Consider the following 22,240-nt stretch of genomic DNA (forward strand, 5'->3'; position numbering starts at 1 on the left):
GTGATACGCCTGATGAGTTTTCCATTTGTGGAGAGAATAAAAATGTTTATTCTATCAATGCATGAGGAGTGTGCATGAGAAGGACAGCTGGAGCGCACCTGATTGGTAGGGCTAAGCATGAACAGTCACTGAAAAACATATCCTATTTGTTTCTCACAATTTTCAACAACTATTCATCCTTAGCCCTACAAAGGGGGTAGGGGGGTTCTGTGGTAAGCTGAGCTGTCAAAAACCCTGTTGTTATTGCACTTTTTATGTATTTAGTGGCGAAAGTTATTTAATTTACCCTCACTCACATTGAATTCAGTGACATTTCTGAATTTCTTTTCAGTAATGATGGCAACTGCAATCTCCATCCGATTCCAACTTAAGTGCGATCGTTTTTGCCACACATCATTTTCCTCCCCAAAATCTGGGAATATACTTCTGTGTGACTGCATTGATTCCTGTGCTGATCCTTTCCTTGAAACCTCCTCACTCACCCCCAGTTCAATAAACGTGTTGGGATTATGGCTCCACAAAAGCATGTTGGCCTACCCAACATATAGTCAACAGGGCTTGATTTTCCCTCAATTTGGACTGAGAATGCTACAACATTTATCACTGATGGCGAGAGGGGGGGGGGGACTAGAGAGAGAGCGGAAGACCCTGTTTGGTGGTCTATTCTATCACAGCTAGGCTGCAGAATGAATGACACAAGGCATTGACCCGTTACTATCTCAAATTTCCAGGTAAAATCTAGATCTGTAGCTAGATAATCTTCTGTGCCGAAAATGGCCTCCGTACCACACAGGTAATACAGTATATGGTCCATTTATCTAGAGAAATTGAGTTATCTTTGATTTGTTCACCATGTCAGTAGACTGACAGGCTTGCGCCGCCTGGGTTGAAGTTTACTGAAGGGTGAAATATGTCTATAGAACAAAATAGAATGCATGATGACACATGCACACATGTTGGAGGAATTCAATTAAAGCACATAGATTGAAGTAGTGAAACTTCCTTAACCACATGAAAAACGAACATGTACCCATCAAATGTAACTACTGTACACAGTATACTTGTCAGCTGCTACATACAGTATATGCCTTTGCTGAGGCGTATCATACCTACTGTATATCCATAGTGTCTAACCAGTTGAGAAAAAGGAGAAAGCTTGTGACAGATGGCTGACTCTGAGTCTAGTAGTTTTGTCAGATGTTCTGTCCAAGACAGTATACAGCGGAGACACACACTCAAGGTATAGATTCTGTGTTTATAGGAAATGTCAATTACCTGTTCAGTTGCTTCTTGTCACTAGTGGATCCAACGTTCTGTGTAGTCAGTGGCAGACTGTACATGATTCTGTTAAACAGTGAGATGTAGAAACAAGCAATGCATCCCCAGTCTTTAGACAACAGGGTTGTCATGGTGCTGTGTCGGTGCAAGGATATAGAATTACATGATACAGTGCATTCGGAAAGTATTCAGACCCCTTCCCTTTTTCCACATGTTGTTATATTACAGCCTTATCCTAAAATGTATCAAATAATTTTTTCCCCTCATCAATCTACACAAAATACCCCATAATGAGAAAGCGAAAACAGGTTTTTAGAAATTTTTGCAAATGTATTAGAAATAAAAAACAGATACCTTATTTACATAAGTATTCAGACCCTTTGCTATTAGACTCGAAATTGAGCTCAGGTGTCACGGTTGTCGTATGAACGGGACCAAGGCGTAGCGGATGTTGAGTTCCACATATTTATTACAAAGTGAAACTTTAAGCAAAAGCAAATAAATCAATACACGAACAACGAACCATGACTACGTGGTGCACATGCACAAACACAAAACAATATCCCACAAACACAGGTGGGAAAAATAGCTACTTAAATATGATCCCCAATTAGAGGCAACGATTACCAGCTGCCTCTAATTGGGAACCAAACCAAAACACCAACATAGAAATTTAAAACTAGAACACCCCCTCGTCACGCCCTGACCTACTACACTGTAGAGAAACAAGGGCTGTCTATGGTCAGAGCGTGACATCAGGTGCATCCTGTTTCCATTGAACGCAGAGCTTGAGAGGATCTGCAGAGAAGAATGGGAGAAACTCCCCAAATACAGGTGTGCCAAGCTTGTAGTGTCATACCCAAGAAGACTCAAGGTTGTAATCGCTGCCAAAGGTGCTTCAACAGAGTACTGAGTAAAGGGTCTGAATACTTATGTAAATGTCATATCTCCGGGTTTTTTTGTAAAAAAATTTAAAAAACTGTTTTTGCTTTGTCATTATGGGGTATTGTGTGTAGATTGATGAGGGGAAATAACAATATCATCAATTTTAGAATAAGGCTGTAACGTAACAAAATGTTGAAAAAGTCAAGGTGTCTGAATACTTTCCAAATGCACTGTATATGTTTTATATTAGAATTCTTTCAATATGTCTCTGGTGTAAGGACCATTTATATGTAATAGAAAGCAATTTTGCTTTGTCCTCTATTTTCTGTGTTACATATTGTCGACTCGTTTGTTTTCATTTGAGGACAGAAATAATACTGTATGTTGAGATGCCACACAGTACACTTGTCAACCAACATGAAAGAGACAGAAATTACCCAATTAATACTCTCTCAATGTCTGACTCTCTATATCTATATTACTCTCATTATTTTATCTCCTCCTCTCTCTCTTTCTTTTTCTCTCTCTCTCTCTCTCTCTCTCTCTCTCTCTCTCTCTCTCTCTCTCTCTCATTCTCTCTCTCATTCTCTCTCTCTCTATCAGGTGCTGGGCTGTTTTGGAGATCGTCCCCCAGATGTCAGTTCAGAGGGTTATGGAGGAAGGTGTGGTGAACACTACCAGTGGTGTCGTCTCTGAGTCCTCTCCAACAGCCTACACCATGGTCTACTCCAACATCTCCCTGGAGGAGTGCGTACAGTACTCTATTTCATACACTCTTTTCTGCAGATTCTCTCACAGACCCATTAACTTCAAAGAGTTACAGTTCATATAAGGAAATCAGTCAATTGTAATAAATTAATTAGGTGCATCGATAAAATGCAATTGTGTTTGTTGTCCGTAGCTTATGCCTGCCTATACCATAACCCCACCGCCACCATGGGGCACTCTGTTCACAACGTTTACCTCAGCAAACCGCTCGCCCACACGACGCCTTACACTCATTCTGCCATCTGCTTGGTACAGTTGAAAGCGGGATTCAACACACTTCTCCAGCATGCCAGTGGCCATCAAAGTTGAGCATTTTCCCACTGAAGTCGTGAGGATGACGAGCATGCAAATGAGCTTCGCTGACACGTTTCTGACAGTTTGTGCAGAAATTCCGGATGTGGAGGTCCTGGGCTGACATGGTTACATGTGGTCTGCGGTTGCGAGGCCGGCTGGAACTGCCAAATTCTCTAAAACGACATTATAGGTGGCTTATGGTAGATACATTAGCATTAAATTATCTGGCAACAGCTCTGGTGGAGATTCCTGCAGTCAGCATGCCAATTGCACACTCCCTCAAAACTTGACACCTCTGTGGCATTGTGTTGTGTGACATAACTGCACATTTTAGAGTGGCCTTTTATTGTGTAATGGTCATGCTGTTTAATCAGCTTCTTGATATGCCACACCTGTCAGGTGGATGGATTATCTTGGCAAAGGAGAAATACTCACTAAAAGCGATGTAAACAAAAGGTATTTGTGCACAACATTTAAGCTTTTTGTGCATATGGAACATTTCTGTAATCTTTTATTTCAGCTCATGAAACATGGGACCAACAGTTTACATGTTGCTTTATATTTTTGTTCAGAATATAATAGTGTGTCCCTGTGTGGTGTAGTGTATAGTACCACTTACCAGCCTCTCTAAGGAAAGTTGGTTAGTCAAATAGCAGCATCTGTTTCACCGTTCACACACTACTTTATTACATGCTCTAACGTGCTATTAGAGCCTTTGACGAGCATCCCTTTGCTTCTTTCACTATAAAAAGATTGTCAATGGTTCTTGATTTCTGAAATATTATGAAATTACGAAACTATTCTTCCAAGTGTATTACTTTTATTTTATTTTGAAGGGAACACTTCTAGGGTACACAGTAGATCTTTGTAGATAGAAGGAGCTCTTTGGTAAAAGGGTTAAATTGGTCATCAAAAGGAAAGGAGGACCAAGACACCCTTCATATAATTAAAATGCCTTTATTTGTATGGGCATGTTCAATGGAACAAATATTTTAAAGCTCTGTATTTCAGATGAAGGCCATGCTGCCGAATTGAGTTTTAAAATCTTTGTTCCATTGAAATTGCCATACAAATAAAGGCATTTTAATTGTATGAAATGTGCCTTGGTCTTCCTTGCTTTTTATATCCTTTTTTTAATTTGAATTTGATTTCCATGGAAACTGTGATGATAGTTTAATACTGCATAGTCTTGGTGCATTTTCTCCCCTGGTAACTTGTGTGGCCAGGCCTGCTGTGGACCTGCCTCCACTTCCAATAGAAGGAACAGATGAAACACCAGAACAGGGTTTGTGGCAGTTTGCACCAAGACATGAATTAGGCAATGAAAACAAGTTAAGCAGAAAGAGAGTGTACACAGAATGTTTTTCTTTCTTTCTTCTTCATGTTTGAAGGCATAAGATGTGATGTGCCCAGTCGACTTCTTCTAGTTCCTCAGGCTCGATGATTCAGCCAGCTCTCTGACACTCAAGCCATTTTACAGTCCATACAGGGATGTATGTATTTATATTCTTAAGTCCTGCTTTCATCTATATATGAGAGCATGTGGGCAGATGGCTGGATGTATTATATATCAGGCAAGATTAAGATTAATTATTCAGTGTTGTTTGTGTAAGGTTGGGGAATAGCAGACCCCTGGGGTTGGTTGGAGACCAAGTGTCAGGGTTTGCCTCAGAGATAAAAGATAATAAGGAAATGTATTCCCCTCCGGTCCTGCTTCATTTCCACTGACTGTCAATGCTCTGATGGAAAGTCCCCAACAACATTACATTCAAAGTAGGGGAATTATCACAACCAATCCACACACCATTGCTGTAACATGCAAGCAGCTTGTACTTACTTAAAACTAGCAGTCAATTGGTAAAGAGAAGGGATTTACATGTATAGAGCACTGCTTGTTTTGTAAAGTTAATGTAAAGCAAAGTGGCTCAAGAGTATTGTTTGAAGTCAAACATGTCATGATATCGCTACTGTCTATTTATGCATAGGTCAAACACAGGGCCACTTATACGTAAACATTCACAAACATGTCAATAGTATAAAATCAGTTGTATCAATTCAGTTGTAAAGGGAGGTTTTAACAGGAACCCCACCTGTATGGTATTCTGCCATTTGGATCATGTTGACTTGCAAAACTGTTATTTTCAATACAATAACTTGACATTTATTTAATTTATTTCTCACTCAAATGTATTGTTCATCAGTCATCCATTTGAAAAGTTTTGTTTGTATTTTTGCTCAAAATGGCTCCGAATGCTATTGACAGGTGTCATATGCTCTGTAGCATGTTGGTATTGGTGCTTACAGAGAGCAACAGTGCCCCCTAAAGGCCAGTGTCTGCCAATCACTGTAATGAGGATCAGCTATTGTTACACCATGCAAACAGTCTGCTAGCACATGGAGAACACGTAATAAAACAACTGGAATCATAACTGTCTATATTTACCAAACAGATGCACTTTTCCCTGTGTGTATGTGTGGAGGTAGCGGTGATCCAAATGTTGTTTTGATTGTCCTTGACATCTCAGTGGCAATATTAAAGATCCAGCTGTTTGTTACAAATCAACAGCATGTCATATGGTGTGTATCTGTGTTTATGAGTGGCTTTAAAGCATAAGTACAGTAGTAGTTAAATCCAGGCCTGTTTGTTGTGTTGTGTGTTTTTCCCTGACAGCTTGGACAGTGTTTTGACGAGATTTCAACCCTTAGCCCTAAATCTGCCATCCCTCTCTGCTACCATGTCTCCAACACCCCCTTCCCTTAGCCTCACATCATCCTGCCTCTAGGAGGGTAATGAAGGGAAAGGCTTCCCTGATGGGGAAAGAATGTTTAGCAGGATTTACTTACCTTTGCAGAGGGATTTGAAAGGATTACATCCCCACATCTACACCCAAAATGTTTTTCTACTCCAAGGTCATGGAGTGATTGTTGTACTCAGCTCCTGAAGTGCAGAACTGCAGTAGCTCATGAGGCTGGGACTCGGCAGACAGACATGGCTTTATGATAGCGTAGGCAGAACTAAATATCCACTGTTGTTGACATACCCAGCCTGCTTATTAAGGCCCAAACACTGATTGTTTCTGTCAGCAGAAGTGCGCCCACATTTGGTTTTGCTTATTCCACAGAAAATTTGACAAAGACTTGGGGGACAAAACCACGAGGGTATCTGAGCTCAATTGAAAATGTGGGGCATCCAATTTCTTAGCAAAGCTGTGGAACGATTTGAAAATTGGAGGTCAGACACGGAACGTTTCACACAATCCGGGGCGAGAGAGACAGCGGCTCCAGAGGCGTCCTGAGAAAGAAATAATTAAAGCCGGAGAAATTCATTTGCACCGGAGTCACAGGAAGTCATGGAGGATGTCATCATATCCTAAGTACACTATATATACAAAAGTATGTGGACACCCTTTCAAATGAGTGGATTCTGCTATTTCAGCCACACCCATTGCTGACAGGTATAAAATCATGCACACAGTCATGCAATCTCCATAGACAAATATTGGCAGTAGAATGGCCTTACTGAAGAGCTCAGTGACTTTCAACGTGGCACCGTCATAGGATGCCACCTTTCCAACAAGTCAGTTCGTCACATTTCTGCCCTGCTTGAGCTTCCCCTGTCAACTGTAAGTGCTGTTATTGTGAAGTGGAAACGTCTAGGAGCAACAACAGCTCAGCTGCGAAGTCGTAGGCCCCACAAGCTCACAGAATGGGACCGACGAGTGCTGAAGCGTGTAGCGCGTAAAAATTGTCTGTCCTCAGTTGCAACCTCAGCACAAGAACTGTTCGTCTGGAGCGTCAGGAAATGGGTTTTCCATAGTTCCAGTGAAGGGAAATGTTAACGCTACAGCGTCCAATGACATTCTAGACTATTCTGTGCTTCCAACTTTGTGGCAACAATTTGGGGAAGGCCCTTTCCTGTTTCAGCATGACAATGCCCCCATGCACAAAGCGAGGTCCATATAGAAATGGTTTGTCGAGATCGGTGTGGAAGAACTTGACTGGCCTGCACAGAGCCCGACCTTAACCCCATCAAAAACATTTGGGATGAATTGGAATGCCGACTGCAATTCAGGCCTAATAGCCCAACATCAGTGCCCTACCTCACTAATGCTCTTGTGGCTGAATGGAAGCAAGCCTCTGCCACAATGTTCCAACATCTAGTGGAAAGCCTTCCCAGAAGATTGGAGGCTGTTATAGCAGGAAAGGGGGGACCAACTCCATATTAATGCCCATGATTTTGGAATGAGCAGGTGTCCACATGCTATTGGTCATGTAGTGTATTACCTGTCTTGCTCACAAGAGCCCTAGTTAAATGTTTTAAGCATCTCACTGAGAGAAACTTAGGATTTTCTCTTCAATTTAATCTAAGAGACACATACTTTAGCTGACACTGCTAATAAATGGGTGGAGGGATTGTGTGTGTGACTAAGACCTATTCAGTAGAAATGTACAATCCTCAACAATTGACAGTGGCCATATAGCACTCCTTTCCTTTGACATAGCTGCTAAGAAAAATGGACTACAATTACAATAAAAGCACAGTAATTCATAGTTTTACCACATATTGTGTTGAATTTGTTATATTTAGACCAATGTTTCTAGTTTCTTCTCAACATAATCTCCTCAATGATTTAAATAGCCTGCAACCTACTGTTAGAAAGATTTTTTGCAAACTGTAACTGCTCCAAATAAAGATACATCCCTGAGAATATGGCCTTCTGGCTACCAAGAAAATCTATTTGGATTTCAAAGACACAAAGCGGATAGCCAGAAGCGAAGACTTTATGAACTTAACATGTGAAAAAGTGAATGGAGAATCACCCCACACAATCGCTGTGGGCAGCTTGACACTTCCTATGTCTGTGTGCAAAACTACAAGTGAGATGTTGACCAGTTGTACCTACTACTCCATAACAAGAGACACATTAGCCTGATTCAATTGATGTTGAATTATAGTGAATATCCAGCCTACTAACAGCGAGTCCTTAGAAGCCATACAAAGCCTAATGATGTTGGAGCTCCCACGTATTATCTTAATACATGTAGCCCACCCTGAAGTATCTGTTTTAGTTTGTAACTAATTGAAATCCACAGAAATCACCAAAGCAATAGACAAAAGTATATCTGGGACATAACCTTCAGATGAGCTTTTGATCTATTTCATCAGCCGATTCATTAGACAGACGGATGCTTTGTGCCCATTTCTCCCAAAGGTGAACCACTAATCAGTAGCTCTGCCACTGCAACTGTCTGGCAGTTTGTTTCAAGGGATGCAGATGTGTGCAGCCAACTGTAAAGAGGAATCAGCCTCCTCATCCTGGGAGCGCAATTATGTGGGGACAATGCACAAAAGAATTGTTTGCAGAGGAAAAGGGAGTAGAGCAGCACTGGTTACTGCTGTTTTACACCACACTCTTCAATGCCTTATTTTCCTGTGCAAGCAATATGAAGGCTGTAACACGTCAACACCGATGCCATTCTTTCCTGCAATTCTATTTATTTGGATTTTTAAGAGTTCTATTTCATAGCACAGCTGTCAATACACATAAGGAAACATAGGGATTAGTGCACAACTGAACCAATGACAAGTGTCTGGAAACTTTTTCTCAGGAGTTTATATGACTGATCATTTGAGTGGAGATATTATTCATGACAAATCTCAATTCTGTTTTTTCTTCTTACAGGTCAGAGAAAGCAGGAGAGATTGCAACAATCCCACTGACAAAGGTAGGAGAGTTTACTCCCGTCAGATTTACTCAATATTCCCTGTTATTTAGAGACTGAATGTAAGGTCATGGACTGACATACTCAGCCTGTTATACATCATTTTATGGTCTCCATAGAGGCAGATTTTAAAGACTATAGTCTCTATCACAGTTTCTGGTCAAAACTAGTTCACTAAAACTGGTCATTGGTTGGATATTAATAAAGATAACTGCCAAAATAAAGGAAACACCAACATAAAGTGTCTTAATAGGGCCACCACAAACCAGAACATCTTCAATGCACATTGGTATAAGTGTCTGGAACTGGGGAGATGCGATGCCATTCTTCCACGAGAAATTCCATAATTTGGTGTTTTGTTGATGGTGGTGTAAAATGCTGTCTCAGGCGCCGCTCCAGAATATCCCATAAGTGTTCAATTGGGTTGACATCTGGTGACTGAGACGGCCATAGCATATGGTTTACATCGTTTTCATGCTCATCAAACCATTCAGTGACCACTCATGCCCTGTGGATGGGGGCATTGACATCCTATGGGGGCATAGCCATGGTAGGCAAAATAGTGGTCTGCCCAGAATTTGTATAGATATACCCTAAGCATGAAGCAATGTTTTAATTGCTTAATTAACTAAGGAACCACAACTGTGTGGAAGCACCTGCTTTCAGTATAATTTGTATCCCTCAAGTGTGTCAATTATTTTGGAAGTTACTTTATGTACAGTTGTTTTAAGATACTGTATGTGAATTGCTTGAAGTGGACCACCCTCTAGCTGTTTTTTTATGGCTGCCGTTACCTCAAAGCAAAGAAAATAAATATTTTTCATAGCACCTCAGGTAGCCACTCCGTTTTACTCCAAAATATATCATTATCGATAATAAGGATACTCCGGTGGTATAAATGTGCCAAATCACATTGTAAACAGTGTGGGGGGTAAAGAAGTTGAATTAAAGGTATAATCATCAATCTCTTTAGGGGTCCATAGAAAGTGAACAAGAAAAGTATAATTATGACAAGAGGCAAGCAAAGCAGACCACTCAGCCAGACTCCTGCATTTATCCCCCTTACACTTGGTGTCTTGACAACAAACAAAAACACCTTTCCTCCGGTTTTGTACTTTGAAGAAATGCAATATGTTTGTTTGAAATGTACTGTAGATGACGAGCAGAAGAAACTGTAGTAAACTGTTAATACATGTGTGGTACTATAAGAACACCAATGGCTTGGTGGTGTTCCTCTCACAAACGTGTATCAGTGTGCAAATAGAATGTCAACCAAGCAAAATGGCTTTTTGGAGAAATACACAATAGTATTGTAGCACCAATTGTAATATTTAAATGGCTTTATAGTTGTAATATCACAGTGCACCTGCAACATTCCAAGGGCAATATATTTTTAAAAGGAGGGAGATGGGGTGGGGAAGAGAAACAGAATACTTGTCTGGTAACGCTTGGAATGAGATGAGTGCACAGATAGCATGGTAGTCTTCCACAGAGAACACATACACATGAGAGAGAGGTGTTTTCTGTGGCAGTTCAAGCATAAAAAACATTTATTTTTCTGTATCATCCCAGTGGCCTGTTTTCTTAACATCATCACAGAGGGAGAAGAGATGTGAATCACACATGAATAATGTATGCATCTTTCCAAATATTGTCAAGCAGACTAGAACCCTTTAATTTGCTTGAGCTTTAAGCTCCACTGAAATTGACCTTTTCCCACTATCTCCTATACAGCCAGTGAAAAGCCCTATGGGCTCTAGCATGTATTTCCTATAGGCCCTATGGGATGTACCTGCATTTCCTATAGGCCCTATGGGATGTACCTGTATTTCCTATAGGCCCTATGGGATGTACCTGTATTTCCTATAGGCCTTATGGGATGTACCTGTATTTCCTATAGGCCTTATGGGATGTACCTGTATTTCCTATAGGCCTTATGGGATGTACCTGTATTTCCTATAGGCCCTATGGGATGTACCTGTATTTCCTATAGGCCTTATGGGATGTACCTGTATTTCCTATAGGCCCTATGGGATGTACCTGTATTTCCTATAGGCCTTATGGGATGTACCTGTATTTCCTATAGGCCCTATGGGATGTACCTGTATTTCCTATAGGCCCAATGGGATGTACCTGTATTTCCTATAGGCCCTATGGGATGTACCTGTATTTCCTATAGGCCTTATGGGATGTACCTGTATTTCCTATAGGCCCTATGGGATGTACCTGTATTTCCTATAGGCCCTATGGGATGTACCTGTATTTCCTATAGGCCCTATGGGATGTACCTGTATTTCCTATAGTGTCACGCCCGTCGTATAAAGTGGACCAAAATGCAGCGGGAGTCTGTATACTCATCTTCTTTTTTATTGGCAGAAAGAAGGAAAAACAAAACAAAACACACGTATACAAAAACAACGACACAAACAGTCCTGTAAGGCATACAGCTATACACGAAACAACTACCCACAAAACCCATAGAAAAACACCCCTACTACAGTGGGGGGAAAAAGTATTTGACCCCCTGCTGATTTTGCCCACTTACAAATAAATGATCAGTCTATAATTTTAATGGTAGGTTTATATGAACAGTGAGAGACAGAATAACAACAACAAAAATCCAGAAAAACGCATGTCAAAAATGTTATAAAATGATTTGCATTTTAATGAGGGAAATAAGTATTTGACCCCTCTGCAAAACATGACTTAGTACTTTGGTGGCAAAACCCTTGTTGGCAATCACAGAGGTCAGACGTTTCTTGTAGTTGGCCACCAGGTTTGCACACATCTCAGGAGGGATTTTGTCCCAATCCTCTTTGCAGATCTTCTCCAAGTCATTAAGGTTTCTAGGCTGACGTTTGGCAACTCGAACCTTCAGCTCCCTCCACAGATTTTCTATGGGATTAAGGTCTGGAGACTGGCTAGGCCACTCCAGGACCTTAATGTGCTTCTTCTTGAGCCACTCCTTTGTTGCCTTGGCCGTGTGTTTTGGGTCATTGTCATGCTGGAATACCCATCCACGACCCATTTTCAATGCCCTGGCTGAGGGAAGGAGGTTCTCACCCAAGATTTGACGGTACATGGCCCCGTCCATCGTCCCTTTGATGCGGTGAAGTTGTCCTGTTCCCTTAGCAGAAAAACACCCCCAAAGCATAATGTTTCCACCTCCATGTTTGACGGTGGAGATGGTGTTCTTGGGGTCATAGGCAGCATTCTTCCTCCTCCAAACACGGTGAGTTGAGTTGATGTCAAAGAGCTCCATTTTGGTCTCATCTGACCACAACACTTTCACCAGTTGTCCTCTGAATCATTCAGATGTTCATTGGCAAACTTCAGACGGGCATGTATATGTATTCTTGAGCAGGGGGACCTTGCGGGCGCTGCAGGATTTCAGTCCTTCACGGCGTAGTGTGTTACCAATTGTTTTCTTGGTGACTATGGTCCCAGCTGCCTTGAGATCATTGACAAGATCCTCCCGTGTAGTTCTGGGCTGATTCCTCACCGTTCTAATGATCATTGCAACTCCACGAGGTGAGATCTTGCATGGAGCCCCAGGCCGAGGGATATTGACAGTTAATTTGTGTTTCTTCCATTTGCGAAAAATCGCACCAAATGTTGTCACCTTCTCATCAAGCTGATTGGCGATGGTCTTGTAGCCCATTCCAGCCTTGTGTAGGTCTACAATCTTGTCCCTGACATCCTTGGAGAGCTCTTTGGTCTTGGCCATGGTGGAGAGTTTGGAATCTGATTGATTGATTGCTTCTGTGGACAGGTGTCTTTTTTACAGGTAACAAGCTGCGGTTAGGAGCACTACCTTTAAGAGTATGCTCCTAATCTCAGCTCGTTACCTGTATAAAAGACACCTGGGAGCTAAAAATCTTTCTGATTGAGAGGGGGTCAATACTTATTTCCCTCATTAAAATGCAAATCAATTCATAACATTTTTGACATACGTTTTTCTCAATATTTTTGTTGTTATTCTGTTTCTCACTGTTCAAATAAACCTAACATTAAAATTATAGACTGATAATTTCTTTGTCAGTGGGCAAACATACAAAATCAGCAGGGGATCAAATACTTTTTCCCCCCACTGTAAATAGGACCTTCAATTAGAGGCAACGAGGAACAGCTGCCTCCAATTGAAGGTCAAAACAATAAACTAGACATAGAAATAGAAAAAATAGAAAATAGAACATAGAAATACAAAACATAGAACACTACCCAAAAACCCTGACAACACAAAACAAACACACCCCTGCCATGTCCTGACCAAACTACAATAACAAATAACCCCTTATACTGGTCAGGACGTGACATATAGGCCCTATGGGATGTACCTGTATTTCCTATAGGCCTTATGGGATGTACCTGTATTTCCTTTTGGCCCTATGGGATGTACCTGTATTTCCTATAGGCCCTATGGGATGTACTTGTATTTCCTATAGGCCTTATGGGATGTACCTGTATTTCCTATAGGCCCTATGGGATGTACCTGTATTTCCTATAGGCCCTATGGGATGTACCTGTATTTCCTATAGGCCTTATGGGATGTAGAAATGATATCATTTATTCAGCTTGTGGCTCAGGAGATATGAGTAGTAAAGCCAGTGACTTTGACTTTGAAGGTTACTATTGAAAAGCTTACATTGCGCATGCAAACATGCCATGATCAATTGTCTCTGTGTGTCATTTAGTGCTTTGTGATAATATGAAACGTAAACCCATCATCCACATTATTATCTCCCCGCGTCTGCAAACAACAACAACACCAGAAGGAAAGTCAGAGAGACAGCTTGTCTCCCAGATCTGGGCTTTGGGATAAAGAATGAATTATTCATCATCGTTTTTTTCTGTCGCATAATACTTAACATTCCTTTCCTGTCTGTTGAGAGAAACTTCCCTGTGCTTGCAGCGTGCTCACTGCTATACCCGTTGGTAAACAGAGGTTTTGATACAGTCACGTTGGGTTCATCAGGGTAAGGACCCTTTCCACTAGTTGTGTTGCTCTGTCATCTAACTCCACCTCTCATGGCCAGACTGCAGCCTGCAGCTAAATGATGATGTATTACCCTGTCCCCCAGAGATGAGAGGTCTCCTTTCACTCTCATGGATGAAGCAGTCAAGCACTCTACAGCCTAATTACATAACCTTCAACTGGACAGACATTTAAATACCATCTGACTGGAGACTCTGATGGAATAGATTCTACTCAGGTTACCAGTGACTGCATAAGCCCTTTTTTGTTATGTGAGACAAACGTTTGTCAGCAACCTTTGGTTTAATCATTGTTGCTGTTTATTCATGATTATGAATCCTGATTTCCTGCTGTATATCTATATGACACTACATGTCTTCTAATGTCTCACCATCACTTTGTTTCTACCTAATGTGGAATAAAAATGTAATGCAATCAGTTTATCTGCAGGGGTTGAACTTCTCTAGCAGAGTCTGACCTGAGCTAACCTCACAGCAGTGTGGCCTGCTATGAGGTGGGTTTGTGAAGGGGTTAGCTCTGTGTAGTGTATGGTTCAGGGTGGATTGACACTGTAATGTCAGGAGGCTGATCTGAACCCTGAATGTGGTAGTGGGGCAGTACTGTATGCTGACTTCATAATTAGCCTGCTCCTAATCCTTCCCCAGTGGTTCTTTATCTGCCCAACCTCACCTAGATTCTCCCTGTACTACTCTGGACAATACAGCAGATCAATGTGTATGTGCGAGAGAGTGTGTGCGTACATGCGCTCATGTCCATGTGTGTGTGTGAACAGTGTCTGTGTATGTTTCTGTCTGTGTGAGTGCATGCGTGGGTTACTTTGCCAGCATACTCAACCTGCCACCGTACCCATGGGGATTAAGTGGCAACTCACAATAGCAGAGAGCTGTATGAGTGACAGCTGTAACTCAGCCTCTCCGGGGAGAGATCTGGATCCAGCTCCCCAGACCACTGGTCCTCTCATCACACAGCCTCCTTACCTCAGCAGCACACAGGGCTTAGTGTTGCCTCACATTATTCACTGCTACAGTAACCCTCATGCACTTCTCCTGAGGTGGATACCAGGCTTTATTGAAATGATGGATTGTTTCAATGTGTTGCTACTGCGCATAGCTGTGTGAATATATCTACTCTACTGTATGTTTTATAGATGTCTGAGGAGGCTTCATGTTTTCATGCTGCCACCTCTTGCTGATTCTGTGATATCACTTGGCCTGGTCAGGCTCACAGTGCGGGGTAGGGCAAATATGTGGAATATGACACGCTATTATCCATTTTAACAAACATGCTGGGCTTGTTCCATCTGCAAAACAATTAAGCCAATTTAACCTCCGCAGCCTGTATGATAATGGGACTGCATTGAGATTGTCTCTAGCCCAGTGCGGTCCTTGTGCCTGTTGTTTCCACTGATTCTCTTTCCCCCTCCAATGTCTCTGTAAGTGCAGTGAGTCGGAACAGGGCGAGATAATAGGTTATGATGGTGATGTGCTGGTTTGATGTGATCAGGATATGTTTTGAATCATTTACAGTGGAACTGCTCAGATAAACCAGTAATGACTTCCTGGGGCTCTAATGAAAACATGCAGCAATTACTTTACCTAGGGTTTGGCTAATGTGCTAATTGGTATTCTTGGTGGGTACTAAGTGTATAGCACAACAGCACTGACCTGGCTTACAAAAACAGAGCCATTTACCACACTCCACTTTGACAATTCTGTTCTTGAGATTTGTCAACCCATATGTACCTGTCACTCTTGTCTGATTATTGATGATGGTAGCTAGTTGATGATGAAAACAATGTTCAGTAGTAGTTTAAGTCCTCTCCTACACCTTATGAATATTGATTGGTGGGAAGCAATGTATATGGTGCCAAAGAAAATGTAAAACACCAACGGCTCGAGCTAACAGCTGTCAGAAGGCTGCCCCCATAAGGCATCTTTAGGGAGGTTTCTTGTAAAAGCTTTCACAGAGTGGGATTCTGGCAATGAACAAGTATCTGGCTTACTGCTTAGGTTATATTCTTTGCGGAGGATTGTAGTATACTACTATAGCTGTTCTTTCCCCCAAGTTGTGTGTCCTCATCCTTGATCATTGTAGAGCATGTTCCAGTTTTGTCAAAGTAATTTGATTCATACTTTGGATCAAAACGTAACCTAATTTGTATCAACTTGGGAGTTAAATCATGTCAGTTAAGGTGCTGTAGGAAGCATTTCTTAAAAACCCGAGCAGTTTAGTAGTGAAATGAAGGCCCTCCCACTGGGCACACACTGGTTGAATCAATGTTGTTTCCATGTCATTTCAATTAAATGACTTTGAACCAACGTGGAATAGACGTTAAATTGACGTCTGTGCCCAGTGGGCTGTCTGTCTTCATGAAGGCCTTTTCCCTAAGCAGCTCATCTTTAAACATTTCCAATGAAGTCTGCACATTATCGAGTCCATTATCCACCATTTCAATGTTTTCCTTCCCACTTTAGGACTAATTCTAAAGCAGAACATCCACATTGATAATCAAAGCGCGTTCTCTTCACTTTCAAACTTGAAAGGGAGCTGGGGAGAACTTTGAAGTGCACTCATGGGCCTGAGTAGCCTGAACTTTGGTTCTCCCCCACTCACATAGATCAGCCGTACATCAACCCACCACCAACCACCTGCAGCGCCTCTGCTGTAAACCACTAGATCAGGCCAGAGTAACGCCAGCACAGAGGTCATCTGCTCCCAGATCAAGCTGCACCAGTACCCTCTCTGTTAGGGGGAAAACACACCATCCCACCTGCCAAATAAATCACAGCAGAGTTCAACAAAGCTTTTGATTTACTGAATGCACACAGTGGTATTTAGCAACAATACAAGTCATTGATTCGAATCGCTGTGGTGCCAACCTTGATGTATATGTAAATACGGATGATTGAGTGTCTGAAGCCGCAAAATATGGGAAGGGATTATGCAAATTATTGTGTAAGAGAAGCCTAATGAGATTTTCCAACGCTGAAGGCGACAGCAGGAGGTATGATGGGACCTGTCATCATCTGTTATGACATAGCCATAGGAAATGTTGCTGTTTAGGTTCAAGCAGGATGTTTCCACCATCATCAGAGGAGAAGTCAAGTCAATAACTCAACAGAATAAAAATATCATGTTTGGGCTCGCAACACCAGTGACATGTGGTTAAGGTTTTAGAATTTCAACTATACAACTGTAGGATTTTAGCTACACAAATTGACAGCTGTCATCAGGCTCTTTCCCAAAACGTATGTTATTTCATGATGTGTTCATAGGGCCTAAAAGTAGCCTAGATTAATATTTCAGGTAAGTATTTGAATTCATCAATGCAGTATGTGATTTACAAATAAGTGTTGACAGCTGAAACTCGATTTGTGGATTGACAAAACAGCCAGAGTAAATCCAAGGAACGATTTTTTGAGGTCTTGACATTCCCTGAGCATCTATTACTTACAGTACTGTGGTCTGTGGCTCTGGTCTATCTGTTTTATATGTGCTGATGCGTTATAGTTTGCCTGTAGCTTCTACCTTATTTATCTCACCTTAAAAGTGATACAGTGTGCTGCTGATTGAAAACAGCTTGAGAGATCCCAGCTAGTTGCTGTCCTTTAAGGCCTTCTTTCATGCTGAGATTATTTTGGTTCCCATGGAAACCATGCCATATTAAATAGCGTAGTACAATGTGCTTGATTTCTTTTTGTGAGAAAATAAAAGTCTTTAGTTTGATCAGGTGGACAGTTTCTGACTATACAGTGGTCTTCCTCATCACATAAGGAACGTTTCAAGGCCAGTAAAGATTGATTTGTCATGAATGTGTATTGTGTATTTTGATTAAGGTTAGAACAGTATAGCTATTATTTCAATCTAGATTACCTGAGTAATGTAGCAATGTACAGGTAAGTGCCAAAATAAAGGAAGCACTTGAGTAAATGAGGGATATAAAGTATATTGAAAACAGGTGCTTCAACACAGGTGTGGTTCGATTAGTTAATTAAGCAATTAACATCCCATGCTTAGGTTCATATATATGGGAGATTGGGAATGGGAGATTATGGAGTGGCGCTTGAGACAGCATTTTCCACCACCATCAACAAAACACCAAATTATGGAATTTCTCGTGGAAGAATGTTGTTGTATTGAAGCTGTTCTGGTAGCTCAGTTGCCCAATTCCATATTAAGACACTATGTTGGTGTTTCCTTTATTTTGGCAGTTACCTGTAGGTGATATGAAACTAATGGCTTTTGACATTGACAGCTAAATCGAAAGAAGATCCTCATCAGCAAGACGCACAGTGTGTTCTTTCTCAAAAGGTCATCTCAGTCTTGGTTAGGGAAATATATCTGAGCTACACAGCCTTTGGGGCTTGTCTGAGGCAGGGAGAAGCAGATCCACTGTCTTTTCAAGACGACTGGCGGGCATTTACGCAGAGTTATGAAGAGGCCTGAGTCGAAGTATAACTTTGTCTGCATCTCTGTTACTGGAGGCACTGCAGAAGTGGGTTATGTGGTATTTATGGTTTCAAGATCCTTCATTTCACCTACATTGCCATTTGTCAGAGAGCCGCATCTTCCATATTCTGGCAACACCTCATGGGCTTTCCATTTTTGGAACTTGTCCTCAAGCAAAATTCACTCTGATTAATCCCCAGATGAAATTTGGGAGGACTATTCAACTTTTCGCTTACCACAGATCTATATTATTTTGGGTCCATTTTACTCTAGAACCATAGTCTACACATAGCAGACATATTCCTTATCTCCCTCTGAGCCGGGATGCTCAACCATTTGACTTATATCACAGAGGAGTGATAGTAATGTAGACCGCAAAGGCTGTCTGAGGCTGTTTTGATGTGCAGTCCATGAACAAATGTAAGCTTTGCGCAGAGTAGCCTACCCCAAATTCATAGTCATGTGAGAAACTAAGGGGCAAGGTTTACTTACTTCTAATCAAGTGAAGACATAATTTTATGTTCAGTCTTTGGCTACAGTTGCATTTTGTAAATGTCACGTTATCACCAGGAATCTTGAGAAACTTTATGAAAATTCAAGTATTCTATTTCCCCACTCATTTAAGGTGATTTTAATGCTCTGGTGTCTATCTATACTTTAGTGTAGGGTTTCCCAAACTCGGTCCTGGGCCCCCCTGGGTGCATGCTTTCGTTTTTGCCCTAGTGCTACACAGCTGATTGAAATAACCAACTCACCATCAAGCTTTGATTATTTGAATCAGCTGTGTAGTGCTAGAACAAAAACCAAAACGTGCACCCAGGGGGGCCCCAGGGCAGGAGGGGATGTGGGGGGTTGGAAACCCTGCTTTAGTGGATGCTTTACACCCTAGTCTGAGACAATGCATATTAAAATGACTTTTCCGAATGTGATGCTTCTCAGATATCAATATAATTTCACTCCTCTCGAAAGATCAGCAGTTATAAAGCTCCTGCATAATATTTTTGGAAACATCCTAAGCACTCACTTTGTGAAGTTATAAAGTAATTTTATGTATTTCAGAACTCTCCATAAGCTGACATAAATGATGCATCCACAGTAAATCTGGTATAATAGGTGATCCTGTTGGTCTTTTCATTGCCAGTGTGGCCTCTACACTAAAAGTTACAGGTCACACTTCCCAGTTTAATGTCTCCACCACAACATTTACAGTCCTTGGTTTTCCTCAAACTTCTGGATAGTCTGCTAATGCCATAGTTTTAACAATATTTAACATCATTGAGATTTTTTGGGACCATGTGAGAAGAGGCATGTTTTTAAGGCTGCTGCAATGTCTTCTTGTCTTAATTGAGCTCTATAGGAATCTTACATCCCTGATTAGGGTCAGTTTATCCCTGGTTAGGGTCACTTTATCCCTGGTTAGGGTCAGTGTATCCCTGATTATGGTCAGTTTATCCCTGGTTAGGGTCAGTTTGTCTCTGGTTAGGGTCAGTTTATCCCTGATTAGGGTCAGTTTGTCCCTGGTTAGGGTCAGTTGCTTATTTAACAAACATCCTTTGTTTTACAGACACTGGGTTTGGGACGTCAATTGTTTCTGAGAATCAGCTTTTTTCTCTGTCTAACACTGTATGTTTTTAGAATTCCTGGGTGTAAGGGTTTCCTGTCTGGGCAAAAGAAAGCCAGCCATTGAACAATAATCTGGCCAGCAGTGTGCCTTGGGGCATGCAGTGAGACACTGCCATGAGCAAGAAAATGTGTGATCTAATTTAGGGCCAGCGAGGCGTTCAATCTTCTCTCTGCGGACTGTTGGCACTCCACACCATTCAGTTTGTCTTTGTTTTTGGAGAAAGCTGCTTTCACTGCTGTTCAAAATGTATTCTGTCCATGCCATCAGGGTCAAACCCAGCAGGAGATGCCATGCAACAGTTTATTCTGCTTCCCTGTCCCTGATGGTTTAAATCCATTTGTGTTTGTTTGTGAGGCTGAGCATCTGTGAACTATTGAATCACAAAATTGAAGAAAAGGCTAAGAACAGGACATGTTGTTAATGGTCTCCTTTGAGCTTCTTTAGATGATCAAATGTACTGTACTTTATTGTACTCTATTGGTCAGACGTCCTTGCATGGTTTTATGATGGGACATAAACCTACTACCTTGCGACATTCACTCTTCCATCCTCCACAATGCCAGGAAATTACATAAAATATGGACAAGACTTCATACCATGTTTTGGTATGTAAATGTTTTGGTATGTAAATGTATGGGCACTGATGCTCTAAATGATTGAAATCATAATACTTTGCAGATCAACTGATCAAACCTACTGATATTGTTACTGTATGCCTCTTAAGCATACATCCTGTAGACAAATGTACAGTATGCATCACGGTGGGAGAGAGGGAGGAAGAAAACCTGCATTACTACTTTTGTTATAGATATTTTCAGAAACCCAGAACCCTGTCTTTCAACTCAGTCTGCTCAGTGCCTGGAGGGCTGCTTCTAAAGATCAGAGCTGTTCCTTATCGCCCAAACACACTTTCTGTTTTAGCCTGTAATGCTATAACACAATGTGTCCCTGAAGTGAAGCGTGGCCTTTCAAACGTCACCTTGGAGTAGATGTGAAGAGTGGCTCATTGTGGCCCGCAGCTCTCTGCTCTGTTTTATCCAGGGCAAGGTGAAGGAAGAGCAGACTGGCTTTGAATATTAACCTTATTCTTATTCTAGTCCAAGTACTACTGCCATTTAAAAGATAGCAGTAAGCGCTAGCTGATGACAGGTTGACGTTTATTGTCATGAATCTTGCCCTGGAGGCAGAACTGAGCGATTTCCGTTAGATGTACCAGCTGCTAAATAGTTAGTTAAATAGTTAACCTACTGTATAGAGTACCACAGTATGAGTCATAATACCCATAAAATCTAGTGGTCAAACATGGAAATGGTTCCAATCGTTTTTCCACCATCCATTCATTTCATAAAAACAACAAATAAGTGCTGTGTTTCGTGTAGGCTTACCCTGGCGTGACATTTTGACAATCGTGTAAATCTCTCTGGGACAAGGTGACTTTTATCAATATATTCCCCTGTAACACCTCTAATGTGGAGCTCTATAGCAAACCGGACTATCTGCATTGACCCTTTTTGCGCTAACATGTTGCTGTTACTGTTTATTATATACTGCTAAAAAAAATAAAGGGAACACTTAAACAACACAATGTAACTCCAAGTCAATCACACTTCTGTGAAATCAAACTGTCCACTTAGGAAGCAACACTGATTGACAATACATTTCACATGCTGTTGTGCAAATAAAGGAGTGGTTCTGCAGGTGGGGACCACAGACCACTTCTCAGTTCCTATGCTTCCTGGCTGATGTTTTGGTCACTTTTGAAAGCTGGCGGTGCTTTCACTCTAGTGGTAGCATGAGACGGAGTCTACAACCCACACAAGTGGCTCAGGTAGTGCAGCTCATCCAGGATGGCACATCAATGCGAGCTGTGGCAAGAAGGTTTGCTGTGTCTGTCAGCGTAGTGTCCAGAGCATGGAGGCGCTACCAGGAGACAGGCCAGTACATCAGGAGACGTGGAGGAGGCCGTAGGAGCGCAACAACCCAGCAGCAGGACCGCTACCTCCGCCTTTGTGCAAGGAGGAGCAGGAGGAACACTGCCAGAGCCCTGCAAAATGACCTCCAGCAGGCCACAAATGTGCATGTGTCTGCTCAAATGGTCAGAAACAGACTCCATGAGGGTGGTATGAGGGCCCGACGTCCACAGGTGGGGGTTGTGCTTACAGCCTAACACCGTGCAGGACGTTTGGCATTTGCCAGAGAACACCAAGATTGGCAAATTCGCC

At 41.7% G+C, this 22,240-nt stretch overlaps 1 protein-coding gene across 1 annotated transcript in view; it reads left to right on the forward strand.

The window, feature by feature from the left end:
- si:ch211-51h4.2 (uncharacterized) overlaps positions 1-22,240 on the forward strand; it is a 107,974-nt gene that overhangs the window by 76,572 nt on the left and 9,162 nt on the right. The window contains exons 12-13 of the mRNA XM_014216738.2: positions 2,767-2,910; positions 8,910-8,952. Of these exons, the coding sequence (XP_014072213.2) occupies positions 2,767-2,910; positions 8,910-8,952 (187 nt within the window). The remainder of the gene's footprint in view (positions 1-2,766; positions 2,911-8,909; positions 8,953-22,240) is intronic.

Source organism: Salmo salar, chromosome ssa10 (genome assembly GCF_905237065.1).
Source record: "Salmo salar chromosome ssa10, Ssal_v3.1, whole genome shotgun sequence".
NCBI lineage: Eukaryota > Metazoa > Chordata > Actinopteri > Salmoniformes > Salmonidae > Salmo > Salmo salar.